The following is a 13,908-nucleotide window of genomic DNA, read 5'->3' as shown; positions in this document are numbered from 1 at the left end:
AAAATAAAGCATATTGAAACAAAGCATCTTTAAAAACATCTTTAAAAAAAAAGCTTTAAAAATATCTTAAAAAGCAGTTGCAGCCCAGACTGGGACAAGGTCTGTACTTAAAAGGCTTCTTGAAAGATGAAGGTCTTCATCCCTTTCCCAAAATGACAGACAGAGATACAGCCTTCCCTGTTCGCTCCCCCCCACACCCAGGTATAGCTGGAGGGTTATTTCCTGGTGCCACTGATAGTTGGGGGGTGGGAATGAGAAAGGGTGACAGCCCTTAACAATGCCAGTTGGGGTAGGGGTGGAGATTTTTCCACCCCACCCAGAAAGGATTATATTGTGAGAGTACAGGAGGGTGTGGCCCTACTGGATGGGGAGGGGATTAAATTTTGGAGCTGGATGAAAGGGGTGGATGTGGTGACTCTGTAGCCTGGGAAATTCAGGGAGGGCAGGGGCTGTGAGGGACTGCTCCCCACAATAGCATGGTGGAGCCTCTATGTTCAGGCGCAGTAAGAACATAAGAAGAGCCTGCTGGATCAGGCCAGTGGCCCATCTAGTCCAGCATCCTGTTCTCACAGTGGCCAACCAGGAGCCTGGGGGAAGCCCGCAAGCAGGACCCGAGTGCAAGAACACTCTCCCCTCCTGAGGCTTCCGGCAACTGGTTTTCAGAAGCATGCTGCCTCTGACTAGGGTGGCAGAGCACAGCCATCATGGCTAGTAGCCATTGATAGCCCTGTCCTCCATGAATTTGTCTAATCTTCTTTTAAAGCCATCCAAGCTGGTGGCCATTACTGCATCTTGTGGGAGCAAATTCCATAGTTTAACTATGCGCTGAGTAAAGAAGTACTTCCTTTTGTCTGTCCTGAATCTTCCAACATTCAGCTTCTTTGAATGTCCACGAGTTCTAGTATTATGAGAGAGGGAGAAGAACTTTTCTCTATCCACTTTCTCAATGCCATGCATAATTTTATACACTTCTATCATGTCTCCTCTGACCCGCCTTTTCTCTAAACTAAAAAGCCCCAAATGCTGCAACCTTTCCTCGTAAGGGAGTCGCTCCATCCCCTTGATCATTCTGGTTGCCCTCTTCTGAACCTTTTCCAACTCTATAATATCCTTTCTAAGATGAGGCGACCAGAACTGTACACAGTATTCCAAATGCGGCCGCACCATAGATTTATACAACGGCATTATGATATCGGCTGTTTTATTTTCAATACCTTTCCTAATTATTGCTAGCATGGAATTTGCCTTTTTCACAGCTGCCGCACACTGGGTCGACATTTTCATCATGCTGTCCACCACAACCCCGAGGTCTCTCTCCTGGTCGGTCACCGCCAGTTCAGACCCCATGAGCGTATATGTGAAATTCAGATTTTTTGCTCCAATATGCATAATTTTACACTTGTTTATATTGAATGGCATTTGCCATTTTTCCGCCCATTCACTCAGTTTGGAGAGATCTTTTTGGAGCTCTTCGCAATCCCTTTTTGTTTTAACAACCCTGAACAATTTAGTGTCGTCAGCAAACTTGGCCACTTCACTGCTCACTCCTAATTCTAGGTCATTAATGAACAAGTTGAAAAGTACAGGTCCCAATACCGATCCTTGAGGGACTCCACTTTCTACAGCCCTCCATTGGGAGAACTGTCCATTTATTCCTATTCTCTGCTTTCTGCTTCTTAACCAATTCCTTATCCACAAGAGGACCTCTCCTCTTATTCCATGACTGCTAAGCTTCCTCAGAAGCCTTTGGTGAGGTACCTTGTCAAACACTTTTTGAAAGTCTCTGGATCACCTCTATCTATATGCTTGTTGACACTCTCAAAGAATTCTAATAGGTTACTGAGACAGGACTTTCCCTTGCAGAAGCCATGCTGGCTCTGCTTCAGCAAGGCTTGTTCTTCTATGTGCTTAGTTAATCTAGCTTTAATCATACTTTCTACCAGTTTTCCAGAGACAGAAGTTAAGCTAACTGGCCTGTAATTTCCAGGATCCCCTCTGGATCCCTTTTTGAAGATTGGCGTTACATTTGCCACTTTCCAGTCCTCAGGCACGGAGGAGGACCCGAGGGACAAGTTACATATTTTAGTTAGCAGATCAGCAATTTCACCTTTGAGTTCTTTGAGAACTCTCGGGTGGATGCCATCCGGGCCCGGTGATTTGTCAGTTTTTATATTGTCCATTAAGCTTAGAACTTCCTCTCTCGTTACCACTATTTGTCTCAGTTCCTCAGAATCCCTTCCTGCAAATGTTAGTTCAGGTTCAGGGATCTGCCCTATATCTTCCACTGTGAAGACAGATGCAAAGAATTCATTGAGCTTCTCTGCAATCTCCTTATCGTTCTTTAGTACACCTTTGACTCCCTTATCATCCAAGGGTCCAATTGTCTCCCTAGATGGTCTCCTGCTTTGAATGTATTTATAGAATTTTTTGTTGTTGGTTTTTATGTTCTTAGCAATGTGCTCCTCAAATTCTTTTTTAGCATCCCTTATTGTCTTCTTGCATTTCTTTTGCCAGAGTTTGTGTTCTTTTTTATTTTCTTCATTCGGACAAGACTTCCATTTTTTGAAGGAAGACTTTTTGCCTCTAAGAGCTTCCTTGACTTTGCTCGTTAACCATGCTGGCATCTTCTTGGCCCTGGCGGTACCTTTTCTGATCTGCGGTATGCACTCCAGTTGAGCTTCTAATAGAGTGTTTTTAAACAACTTCCAAGCATTTTCGAGTGATGTGACCCTCTGGACTTTGTTTTTCAGCTTTCTTTTTACCAATCCCCTCATTTTTGTGAAGTTTCCTCTTTTGAAGTCAAATGTGACCGTGTTGGATTTTCTTGGCAATTGGCCAGTTACATGTATGTTTAATTTAATAGCACTGTGGTCACTGCTCCCAATCGGTTCAACAGCACTTACATCTCGCACCAGGTCCCGGTCCCCACTGAGGATTAAGTCCAGGGTTGCCGTCCCTCTGGTCGGTTCCATGACCGACTGATCTAGGGAATAGTCATTTAGAATATCTAGAAACTTTGCTTCTTTGTCATGACTGGAACACATATGCAGCCAGTCTATGTCCGGGTAGTTGAAGTCACCCATTACTACCACATTTCCTAGTTTGGATGCTTCCTCAATTTCATATCTCATCTCAAGGTCTCCCTGAGCATTTTGATCAGGGGGACGATAGATCATTCCCAGTATTCAGTCCCTCCTAGGGCACGGTATCACCACCCACAACGATTCTGTGGAGGAGTCTGCCTCTTTTGGGGTTTCGAGCTTGCTGGATTCAATGCCTTCTTTCACGTATAGAGCGACTCCGCCACCAATACGTCCTTCCCTGTCCTTCCGATATAGTTTATATCCAGGGATAACCGTATCCCACTGGTTTTCTCCATTCCACCAGGTCTCCGTTATGCTCACTATATCAATGCTCTCCTCTAAGACCAAGCACTCCAGTTCTCCCATCTTGGTTCGCAGGCTCCTAGCATTAGCGTACAGGCACTTGTAAGCAGTGTCTCTCTTCAAGTGTCTTTGGCACTTGTGGTTAGGCCTGTGGTAATTTTGCTCTTCTGAATTTATATCCTGTGCCCCTGCTCTCACAATGCCTACTTCTAGGCCTACCCCTTTTAAAATTTCATCATTTCTTTGGTTTTTATCCCAGGGGGGAGGTTTATTCCGAACCGGACCTTTCTCAGCTCCTGTTGGGTTTCCCCCCTCAGTCAGTTTAAAAGCTGCTCTGCCACCTTTTTAATTTTAAGTGCCAGCAGTCTGGTTCCATTCTGGTTCAAGTGGAGCCCGTCCCTTTTGTACAGGCCCGGCTTGTCCCAAAAAGTTCCCCAGTGCCTAACAAATCCGAACCCTTCCACCCGACACCATCGTCTCATCCACGCATTGAGACTGCGAAGCTGGGCATGTCTGGCTGGTCCTGCGCGTGGAACCTCAGATTAAGCCACCTTGGAGGTCCTGGCTTTCAGCATCCTACCTAGCAACCTAAATTTTGCTTCCAGGACCTCACAGCTGCATTTCCCCATGTCGTTGGTGCCAACGTGCACCACGACCACTGACTCCTTCCCAGCACTGTCTACCAAACTATCTAAACGACGGGCGATATCCGCAACCTTCGCACCAGGCAGGCAAAACACCTTGCGGTCTACACGCCCATCACACACCCCACTGTCTATGTTCCTAATGATCGAATCACCCACTACAAGGATCCCTCCAGCCCCTGGAGATATATCCTCGGCACGAGAGGATGGCTGCTCATCCCCCAAGGAATGGGTCCCTTCTAAGGTCTGTCTCTGATTACCAATAGGTGGGGTGGGGTGGCCGTAAACAAGGCAGGCCTACGGCTTTTATCAAGCCACCCTGTTGCTGATCCAGGAACGCTGTTAAGAATTGGACTCCTTCCCTCTCCCCACCTCACATTTGGGTCCGCCTGTAAATGTTCCATGAGAAATTTGGTCTGTGCTCTGTGGAGGCTGCCTTTGCACTGAGTCAAACTGTTGGTCCATCAAGCTCCGTAACGTCTGCACTGACTGGCAGCGGCTGTCCTGGGTTTTAGGCAGGGAGTCTCTCCTACCCCTACCTGGAGATGTCATTGGGAACTGAACCTGGCACTTTTCGCATGCAACGGCGTTGCTCCAACACTGAGCCCCTTCTCTTCCCTTACAAATAAAGCAAGTTTCCAGTCCTCATGGTTCTTGATGAGAAGCTCGGCCACTGAGCTCTGGCCCTTCCTCTAAAAATAAAGCAAGTTTCTAGTCCTCATGCTTGTGAATAAAGGGCTGATTTAAATAGGAACGTAAGAAGCCACCTTGTCCTGAGTCAGATACTTGGTCAATCTAGCTCAGTATTGTCTGCACTGACTGGCAGCAGCTCTTCAGGGTTTCAGGCAGAGGGACATTCCCAGCCCTGCCTGGAGATGCCAGAGATTGAACCTGGAACCTTCTACATGCAGAACAGATGCTCTGCCGTTCAGCTACAATGCTGTCAGCCGGCACTGAGTTAAATGATACTTCTTCTTAACAAGGCTAGGCAATCTTTTGTTTAATTTTTTCCCCCTGAATCCCGCAGGCAGAGGAATACCTGCGTTTTTGAAGCAATTATGCATGTCTTTTGGGGGGGTGTCTGTGTGTTTGTTTCCAAGATCAAAGGCTGGACAGTTGCCATCATTCTTAAAATCAATATTTCCCTCCTTGTCCTCTGGTCCTCAAATAAAACCATGTTCTTTACAAGCCCGACGTTATCAATAAGAATATTTTACCGCCGCTGAGTTACTGTCAACTTGAAATAACGAGCCTTAGCGGTTGTGCGGTACATTTGCCGGGGTCCTGCCTTCTGTAACACTCATCGGAATGTGGCAAGCTGCCCATGTCCTTGCCTAGAGGCGGATTCCCCCCCCCGCCCAATAAGGGAAGGAGGGGTGGCAATTCTGAGCATTCTGGTGTCCAAAGCGCTCCTCTCGAGTCCACATTATGGTCTGTCCAAAGGCAAAGTACACATTTCATTTGTAAAACTCAGCCATGTGATCTCTTTCACGAAATCTGAAAGAGGGCTATTTTTTTTTAAATGCATGCAGATTTCTATGTGAAGGAACCGAAAGTATTATTTGTTTGTTTCTTGGCCCCCCGCCCAAGATTTATATGCTGCATTTCGGGGAAGGAGGCCTCCCAAGGCGGCTTGCTTCAGAAAAATAAAACATAGATAATATGCCCCCACCCTGTAAAACCACAACGCAAAGCTGAAAACTTTGTTTTATCCTGCATTGTAGATACTGCACTGAGCAGGGGCTTGGGTTAGATCATGGGCGTGGAATCTCAGGCCGTGGCGGGGGGAACGTGGGCCCCGGGCTTCTCTTCCTGGCCCTCGAAGCTCTCCTCGTTGGCCCTGCTGCTTGCCTGTCATGAGTTCTCCAAGCGGCTTGGAATGTGTCCTTGAATGGTGCTGATAGCGCTTGCTTGCCTGGGTGGGGAGAGGTGTGTGCATGTGTTGAAATCAAACAGCAACCCTTCCCTTGCGTACAGAGTGCTGCATATTAACAAGCCAATAAAACAGGGGACAGACCTCTTTGGCCTGATCCAGTGCACCAGGCTCTGCTGATGTTGTTATGCCCCACCAAACAATCTAGAGGATCCCACCAACGGGGCCTTTAAGGTTGATCTTGAGGCTAGGCAAGTTCGTCAAGGTGCAGGCCTTCCTTCAGAAGCCTGATCCCAAACTGTTTAGGCTGGGCTACAGTTCTCATCAAGCCTGGTGTTAGCCATGCTGGCTGGGTGCTGCTGGGATTTGCAGCCCTATAGTATCTGGAGAGCCGCAGGTTCCCCACTCTTGGTTTAGGGCTTTAGAAATCATTTCTAGCCCTTTAAATGGAATGGCTAGCCCAGCATCAGTGTTATGTGCCCATCCATCCTCTGTGTGATTCGCCTTCTGTACCAGCTAAAGTTTCTGAACCGTCTTCAAGGGCAGCCCCACAAAGAGTGCACAGCAGTAGTCTAGGATGTAACCTAGAATTGAGCTGGTGTGTTCTGGTCCTGAGGAGGAGGAAGTGCAGGAAACTTGTGAGCAACTTTCTCCGATAAAGGGCTGGAGATGAGCCGAAGCCTTTTTTGAGCCTCTTGGGTTGTCGGACTGGTGCTGTAGCGTGTGAGAAACTTTTATCCTCCTGCCCAGGGGGAAGGCACCTTGATGGCCCTAGCTCTGGTGGTGTTGGGACAGGCTCCTGCCTCAGGATTGACCACCCGTATCAGGCTCAAGTCTCCTAATTGTTGGATCCCAGGGATCATGACACAAGGCTAGGTCTGCTTTTGATAGCTGGGGTCACGGTTAGTAAATCAGCCCAAACGTGTTTTTTCCCCAAAAAGGCTTCCTGGTCACCTGGATTTGCTGAGCCCAGGACAACCCCTCGTAAACTGCATCCCTGGTTTTTCAAGTAGGGTGTGTATGTGCAACCCAATCTAGAACCAGTCACCCTCTTTCTGTCTCGTTTAATTTGTTCTAACACCCAATTATTTGTCTTTTTCGCAGCCCATGGTATGCGCAAAGCTCTCCTCCAACACCACTTTTCAAATGAGTTGATCTTTCTCTTAACTGCTTTTTTCTCTGTCCAACTTTCACATCCATACATAGAGACCAGGAATACCATGCTCCGAATGACCCTGACTTTAGTGTTCAGTGATACATCTTTGTGTTTCTGGTTCTCTCATGGCTGCCCTCCCCAGTCCTAGCCTTCTTCTGATTTCTCGACTATTGTCTCCATTTTGGTTAATGTGCTGAGGTATTGATAATCCTTGACAAGTTCAATGTCCTCATTGTCAACTGTAAAGTTACATAAATCTTCTGTTGTCATTACTTTAGTCTTCTTGACATTCATCTGTAGTCCTGCCTTTGTGCTTTCCTCTTTAACTTTCATCAGCATTCGTTTCAAATCATTACTGCTTTCTGAAGCTATAATACACACAAATAATTATGAATGCATGATTAAAAAGTATGTCTGGAGGGGAGGACCGTAGCATTGTTTTCTAACTGACCTAATTATGTTCTCTGGGCCTGAAGAACGGTCCAGGTTTTTTTCTTATTCCCCAATCTCTGCTAAGATAAAAACATTGAAACGCCCGTGTTTATTATTCTGCTCTGTGAACTCTTCATTTTCTAATATTGGAATTGGCCGTTCCGATGTTTGATTTCCTCCTCGGCTCTGCTGGCAAAGGAGCTGTGGGCTTGCAGCCTTTCCTAGCAAGACCTAGAACCGAGCTGTCCGAGTGGACTGCAATGCCGGAGTGGTTTTGCAAAAAAAACACTCAAATTGCTTGCAAAGGAGCCATAAGGCAAAGCCATGGAAAGCAACCTCAGATTTGGAAAGGCCTGCTTTTAATTAGCTTGCAAAGGAGCCTTCAGCTGAGGCTTGCAAAGTGCTTTGGGCTATACTAGAGTCAGATTTTTTTTGTGTGTGTGTGTGTGTGTAGTCATCAGACCATCACAAAGCAAGAGGCTGACAAAGGGAGCTCTATATCAACATGACATTAACATCATGGGCAAAATTAGCCTTACAAAAGGATTGTGCGTGAGCCCTGGGCCGTTTCCTGCAAGCCAAAGGCTACCTTCTGAGTTTTGATCTTCCCAAGATCTGGCAAATCTACACAGAACCTCTTAACACACTAGTCCCAGCCTGCCTCTCAGCTGCGTGAGTGATGCTAGTGGTAGGAGGGTTTATTGCAGGGTGAAACCTGATCCATCAGGAAGGTGCTGTATTCTGTCTTAGATGTCCGTCCCTCTGGCTCAGTACAGTTTACCCTGACAGGCAGCAGCTCTCCAGGGGCCTTTCCCTGCCTGGGACAAAGGGATTGAAACTGAGGCCTTCTGTATGCGAGTTAGATGCTCGCTCTTAGTAGTGTGGCCCTTCCCCTAGAAGGTAATCAAGATTCTAGTTCTCATGGTGCTGAATAACGGGTTCAAGTCCTACCTGGAGATGCCACTGGGGACTGAATCCAGGGCCTTCTACATGCAAAATGGATGCTTTGAGTTACAATCTTTATCCCAAACCCAACCCTCCTGAACCCTCTGAAGTCGGCATCGGCTGCCCGGCCGGCTCTTGCATGCCTGCCAATATTGAGACGAGCATCTGACATGGGGTCATAAGTTTGCCGGCAGATAATGGCACCTCCATTATTCCAGAACCCGAGATCTTGTGGTTTTTTTCCTTTCTCTTTCTTTCTTTGTGTCCTTGGGCCATTAGCTGAGCACATGGTTGTATTCGGAAGGCCCTGGGTTTAATCCTGGCTGTTTCAAAAAAAAACAAACAGCACACCAGACAACAGAACAAATGTGTCCTGCAACAAAATGTTGCCGCGTGGAGTGCTGCATTCAGGGTTTTAGCCCCTCCATGACATTCCCCCACCCTGTTTCTTTCTCTCTGCCAACCATCGCATCAGCATCTCATGATCACTGAGCACGCTCAGTCCTCGTTGGGATATTTTGGGTCTCTCTCCTCGCACCCTTTTAGTTTTTCCCTCCTCTTTTCTTAAAAGTTTTTTATTTTCTATTTCTCCTGGTGCTTGGGTGATGCATTTTTGCCTACTTTGCATTGGCACGCAGCTCCTGAATGTTGGAAATAGAGGGAATGTTGATAGTTCAGCTAAAGGGGCCGATGGTCTGGCGTCTATATGTGTCCAATTCTTCTTTTTCACCCTGCTGGGCCTCTGTGAATGGTCCGTTCCGCAAATGGATGGGATTGCATCGTCCAGGAAGATGCACACATTTATATCGACCTATGGCCGTGCCTAGAATTAGAGGGCTGTTCACGTCAACTTCTCCTAGGATGAAATACTTTTCATAATTCTTTTCCATCTCCACCCAGATCCTTGTTCTGGTGAAAGGTCGTTGCCCCAGGGGGTGGATTATTCACATAGCTGTGGTATTGAGCTTGTGTGCGCTGTGCTTGTTGGGACCTCTTCAGCTTATCTTGGGAGTTCTGTTAAAAAAAACCACCCATTTGAACCTGGTGCTGAGAGCCAATTCAAACCGTGGAGGGCCAAAACACACGGGAGGGGTTCTTCCTGCACCGTTGCCACTGCAGACAGCAAGCAGGAAATCGAGTTTTTGAACTCTTTACATAAAACGATGATAATCATAATAAACTCCCCGCAGGTAGAAAGCTATTGTTTGCCCAGGAAGCGCTTAGGGTTGCATCCAGCTCCAAGCAGATTCATTGAAATGAAAGGGTCTAAGCTACATCATGCTTGTTACTTTTGGTGGGTCCACTTTGAGGATGACTAGCACTGGATACCACCTTTGCTTGCGATCTTACCGTTTGTTCCTCTGTCTTCTGTGTACAGGCTGGGAGTGCCATTGAGTATGTAGTCAAAATGGTGCTGTCCCCGCACAAGAGGGAGGTTGCAGTAATCTTGGGGGTACCCCAAGTTTTACAGAAGTACATAAATATTTGTAATCCAACAACAAACTATGTGTTCACATTACGTCTTGTTGGCAGAAAGATCTGGGGGTGAAATCTTGTATGATTAAATATAATCTGCCTTGTAATCCTTAACATGAGAGCCAGTGTGGCGTAGTGGTTAAGGTGTTGGACTACGACTAGTCTCCTGTTGAGGGGAGGATAGAATGGAGTAAAGGGCATGACTGGTTGGCTGGCACTGTTAACAGGAGCACTCCATACTGTAAAATTTTGCTGCAGTTCCCACTTAAGACTTACTCCCAGCTGCGTGTGTATTAAATTGCAATACATAGTCTGTTTGCATATGCTGCTGTTCCACAGGAGTGCTGGAAAGGCATCAAACATATTGGGTGCAGAATCCAGCTTATGGAGAATGTTGGTTTTATTTTTAAAGGAGAAGCAAGGTTCTAGCCCTTATGACTGCAAAAACGTATGGACAATTCCTTCTGAGGTCTTGGAAGCTGGGGGAAGGGAGGGGAACGGATGAGAGTGCTTGAGACCAAGATTGAGCAACCCCCCGCTAGCTAGCAAAACCAGAATAAAATAGGCAAAATAAGTAGAAATTTGCAGAATGTAAGAGAAATTCAGTGAATCTGTGTCATTTATACAAATTGCAGAATCCAGATTTTCTTGGTGTGGAATTCAGATCAACTTTTAAATTGCTTTATTGCCGTGTGCACGCAAGGCTGATTATAGTCTAGCTGTTGCCCTGAAATGCTACCTTTCCACATGCAGGTTTCTTTTAAAAACAAAACAAAAACAAGACACCATCTACACTTGAAATATATACGCCGCCAGCAGGCTGTGAGGTGGTACAATCCAGTTTAGTGTGTGTGTCTCTCTCTCTTCCACCCACCCCTGTATCTTTGTATCAATAAACTCTGAGTGGGTGAATATATATATTTTTTGTATTGAGGGTAGATTCTGGCTGCGGAGCCGTCTTTTGGGAGATCCTCTCCTGGCCCGGATTGCTCTCTGCAAAGTGCCTCTTTCAAATGTGCCAGACTGAGGCCGTGGTGATTTGCCCTCCTCACTCCCTGCCTTTACTCTATAGTTTGTGGCGCAGCTGCTGGGCTTCCTGATCAGCGTGGTGAGCTCCATCTTCTGCGGGCACCTGGGCAAAGCCGAACTGGACGCCGTCACCCTTGCCGTATCGGTATGTAAGAACCTGCCCCGTCTGCCCTCTTAAAAAAAACGGAAACCCGGAGAGCTGCTTTACCCCGAATCAGGCCTGTGGGCCATCTCATCATCTACACCAGGGATTCCCAAACTGGGGGGATTTGCCATTTTTATTAATCCTCATGATAATTCTGCTGCATTTTAGTGCAAATTTCTCTTAATTAATCCGTTCTTGCAGGCGGTTTTACATTTTTGCAAGGCCTTTTTTGTCACATAATGCATCTTGTATTCCCCCCCCCCACTCGTGTATTTAGTTCTATGCATGCTTTACCCTCTCATGGGCATTTTTATAGACGTCATTTGGTTGGCGAGCGATGTTGCAAAATTTGAACAAGTGCGAATTTCGAAGGATAGCTCTGTTTTGGTCCTCATATTGTTTCGGAAAGTTCAGATTTGAGCGATTCGGCTCCAGATGTGCACTGAATTGAATGTGTTATCCACCCCTGCCGCCAGTGATCCACAACTATCATTGTGGTGGTCTGTGCCATGTCTGCATTAACAGTTTGTCTTGGTTTTAAATTTTGTTTGTTTGTTAGTCTCCTTTGTTTCTTTCTCAAGCTGCATTTTGTTGAATTGCCGTTTGAATTCTATGGAGGGCAAATTGCGATGCAACAAAATATTAACATCAGAGAAGCCTGGCTGCTAGATCAGGCCAGTGGCCCATCTTAGGCCGGCATTCTCATAGTGGCCAACCAGATGCCTCTGGGAAGCCTGCAAGCGGGACCTGAGTGAAACAGCACTTACCCCTCCTGTGGTTTCCAGCAACTGGTATTTTGGAAGCAAGCTGCCTCCGAATATGGATGCAGAGCATAGCCATCCTAGCTAGTAGCTGATGATAGTCTTACCCTCTGTGAATTTGTCTAAGCGTCTTTTAAAGCCATCCAAGTTGGTTGCCATCGCTGCTTCTTGTGGCAGTGAGCTCCATAGTTTTAAAATGCAGCATAAGAGATAAAAGAAGCAATGAACAAACAAAGGCAATTAAAGGTCATCCAGCACCTACAGAAGTGCATTACAATTGCTCCCGCAGGCAGAAAAATCGTGAAACTGTCCGCCAGAATCCTCGGTGATTTACAAGTGGTCCGGGGGGGGGGGACAGTTTGGGAGCTGTTGGTCTCCTCTCATTGTCAGGGTTCTTACCCGAGAGCCTCTCGCATGCAAAGCAGATGCTTTTCCATTGAGCTGGAGTCTCAGTACAGCAATTTGACTCTGATTGCTTTCTTTCTCTCGTCACTCCTGCCTCCCAGGTTATCAACGTGATTGGCATTTCGGTTGGCACCGGATTGGCGTCGGTGTGTGACACCCTCATGTCCCAGGTACTGTCACTCCCTCCAAATCAAGTTTGTGTGCCGCATCAGGAATTCCTTAATACCGGGTCTGGCTCTTGCCCACCTACCCTAGTGTTGTCCGCTCTGACTGGCAGCAGCTCTCCAGGGTCTCACCAGAGAGAGGGCCTATTTCCTGACACCCGATTCCTAGTAATCCAGATTGCACCTGAGATCTTCTGCATGCAAAGCAGACCTCTCCCTGCTGTGCTACAGCCACGGAGGGGGTGCAGCGCATCTCTTGAGTACGCAGACTCCCCAGTAAGGTGTCCCTGTTGGAGGAGGACGGCCCACCTGTTATCAGGGGCACCAGGAGGATTTTGCCCCAAATCCCAAGTTGTTTCTTCCCCCGTCCTCTGAGTTGAATAACTGCCAAATTTGGCAAAGCTTTAAAGTTTTTGATTTTTTAATTATTATTTCTGGATTTATATCCCGCCCGAAGGAGCCAGGGTGGCACACACAAACAAAACAATTTAACAAAAAGGAAAGCATACTAAAGACAGTGAAAAGACATTCCAAACCACAATTAAAGATTTAAAAAATTCTAAAGCACATTAAAAAAGTGGCAAAATCGTGAAAACGCAGCTTAAAGACACTCTTTCATCAGTGATTTTTCAGGTTGCCAGGAACTGTCCCCTTCAGCCATGAAATGCCTGGGGAAGCGGGAATGTTTTCAGATCCTTCCTGCAAGTCGGCAGTGATGGAGACATTGCCACAAATGGGGAGCTACCACTGAAAAGGCCCCGTTACAGGTCAGGGCCAACTGGGCACCGCAGTTGTGCTGTGCAGGAGGCAATTGCTGCTTTTTTAAAAAAAATTAAAGGCTGTGTGCTTTTGTTTCGGGCAGACATATGGGAGTAAGAATGTGAAGCGTGTTGGGACCATCTTGCAGCGAGCGATCCTCATCCTGCTCCTTTTCTGCTTCCCCTGCTGGGCCTTTTTTGTCAACACCGAGCAGATCCTGCTCCTCTGCAGACAGGACCCGGAAGTTTCCAGGTGAGGCACTTCATAACTGATTGGTGCTTTACATGCGTGTCCAGAACACACACGCTCACATGCCTGCGGCAAATGTTTTTGGGGATGCTGTGATCCACCCTTTGCAGCGTTTACTGAAACAAATCCTCTTCCCTTCTGATGTTCCTGCTTTCCTGCACCTTTCTGAATTGGTTCCAAGCTCCTAGTCCTTAACGGGTTTTGAGGGTTTTTTTATGCAGAGCTGGCCTAGGTCCAGGCTATTTGTCAGACCGTATCTCCCCATATGAGCCTGCCCGGGCATTGAGATCCTCAGGAGAGGCCCTCCTCTCAGTCCCAACACCTTCGCAAGTGCAATTGGTGAGGACGCGAGATAGGGCCTTCTCGGTGGCTGCCCCCAGGTTCTGGAACTCTGTTCCTAGTGAAGCATGAATGGTCCCTTCCTTGCTATCCTTCCGTCGGCAGGCAAAGGCTTTTTTATTCTGACAGGCTTTTGGACTCGAAG

At 47.0% G+C, this 13,908-nt stretch overlaps 1 protein-coding gene across 2 annotated transcripts in view; it reads left to right on the top strand.

Annotated features, from left to right (window-relative positions):
- Positions 1–13,908, top strand: part of NXN (nucleoredoxin) — a 102,355-nt gene that overhangs the window by 1,450 nt on the left and 86,997 nt on the right. For both annotated transcript variants that reach the window (XM_061605277.1, XM_061605276.1), the window contains exons 2-4: positions 10,985–11,086; positions 12,354–12,422; positions 13,279–13,427. In XM_061605277.1, the coding sequence (XP_061461261.1) occupies positions 10,985–11,086; positions 12,354–12,422; positions 13,279–13,427 (320 nt within the window). The remainder of the gene's footprint in view (positions 1–10,984; positions 11,087–12,353; positions 12,423–13,278; positions 13,428–13,908) is intronic.

This window comes from Rhineura floridana, chromosome 21 (assembly GCF_030035675.1).
Source record: "Rhineura floridana isolate rRhiFlo1 chromosome 21, rRhiFlo1.hap2, whole genome shotgun sequence".
In the NCBI taxonomy this organism is placed as follows: domain Eukaryota; kingdom Metazoa; phylum Chordata; class Lepidosauria; order Squamata; family Rhineuridae; genus Rhineura; species Rhineura floridana.
Note: the sequence above shows the minus strand (reverse complement) of the source record. Positions and strands in the feature narration are given on the sequence as shown.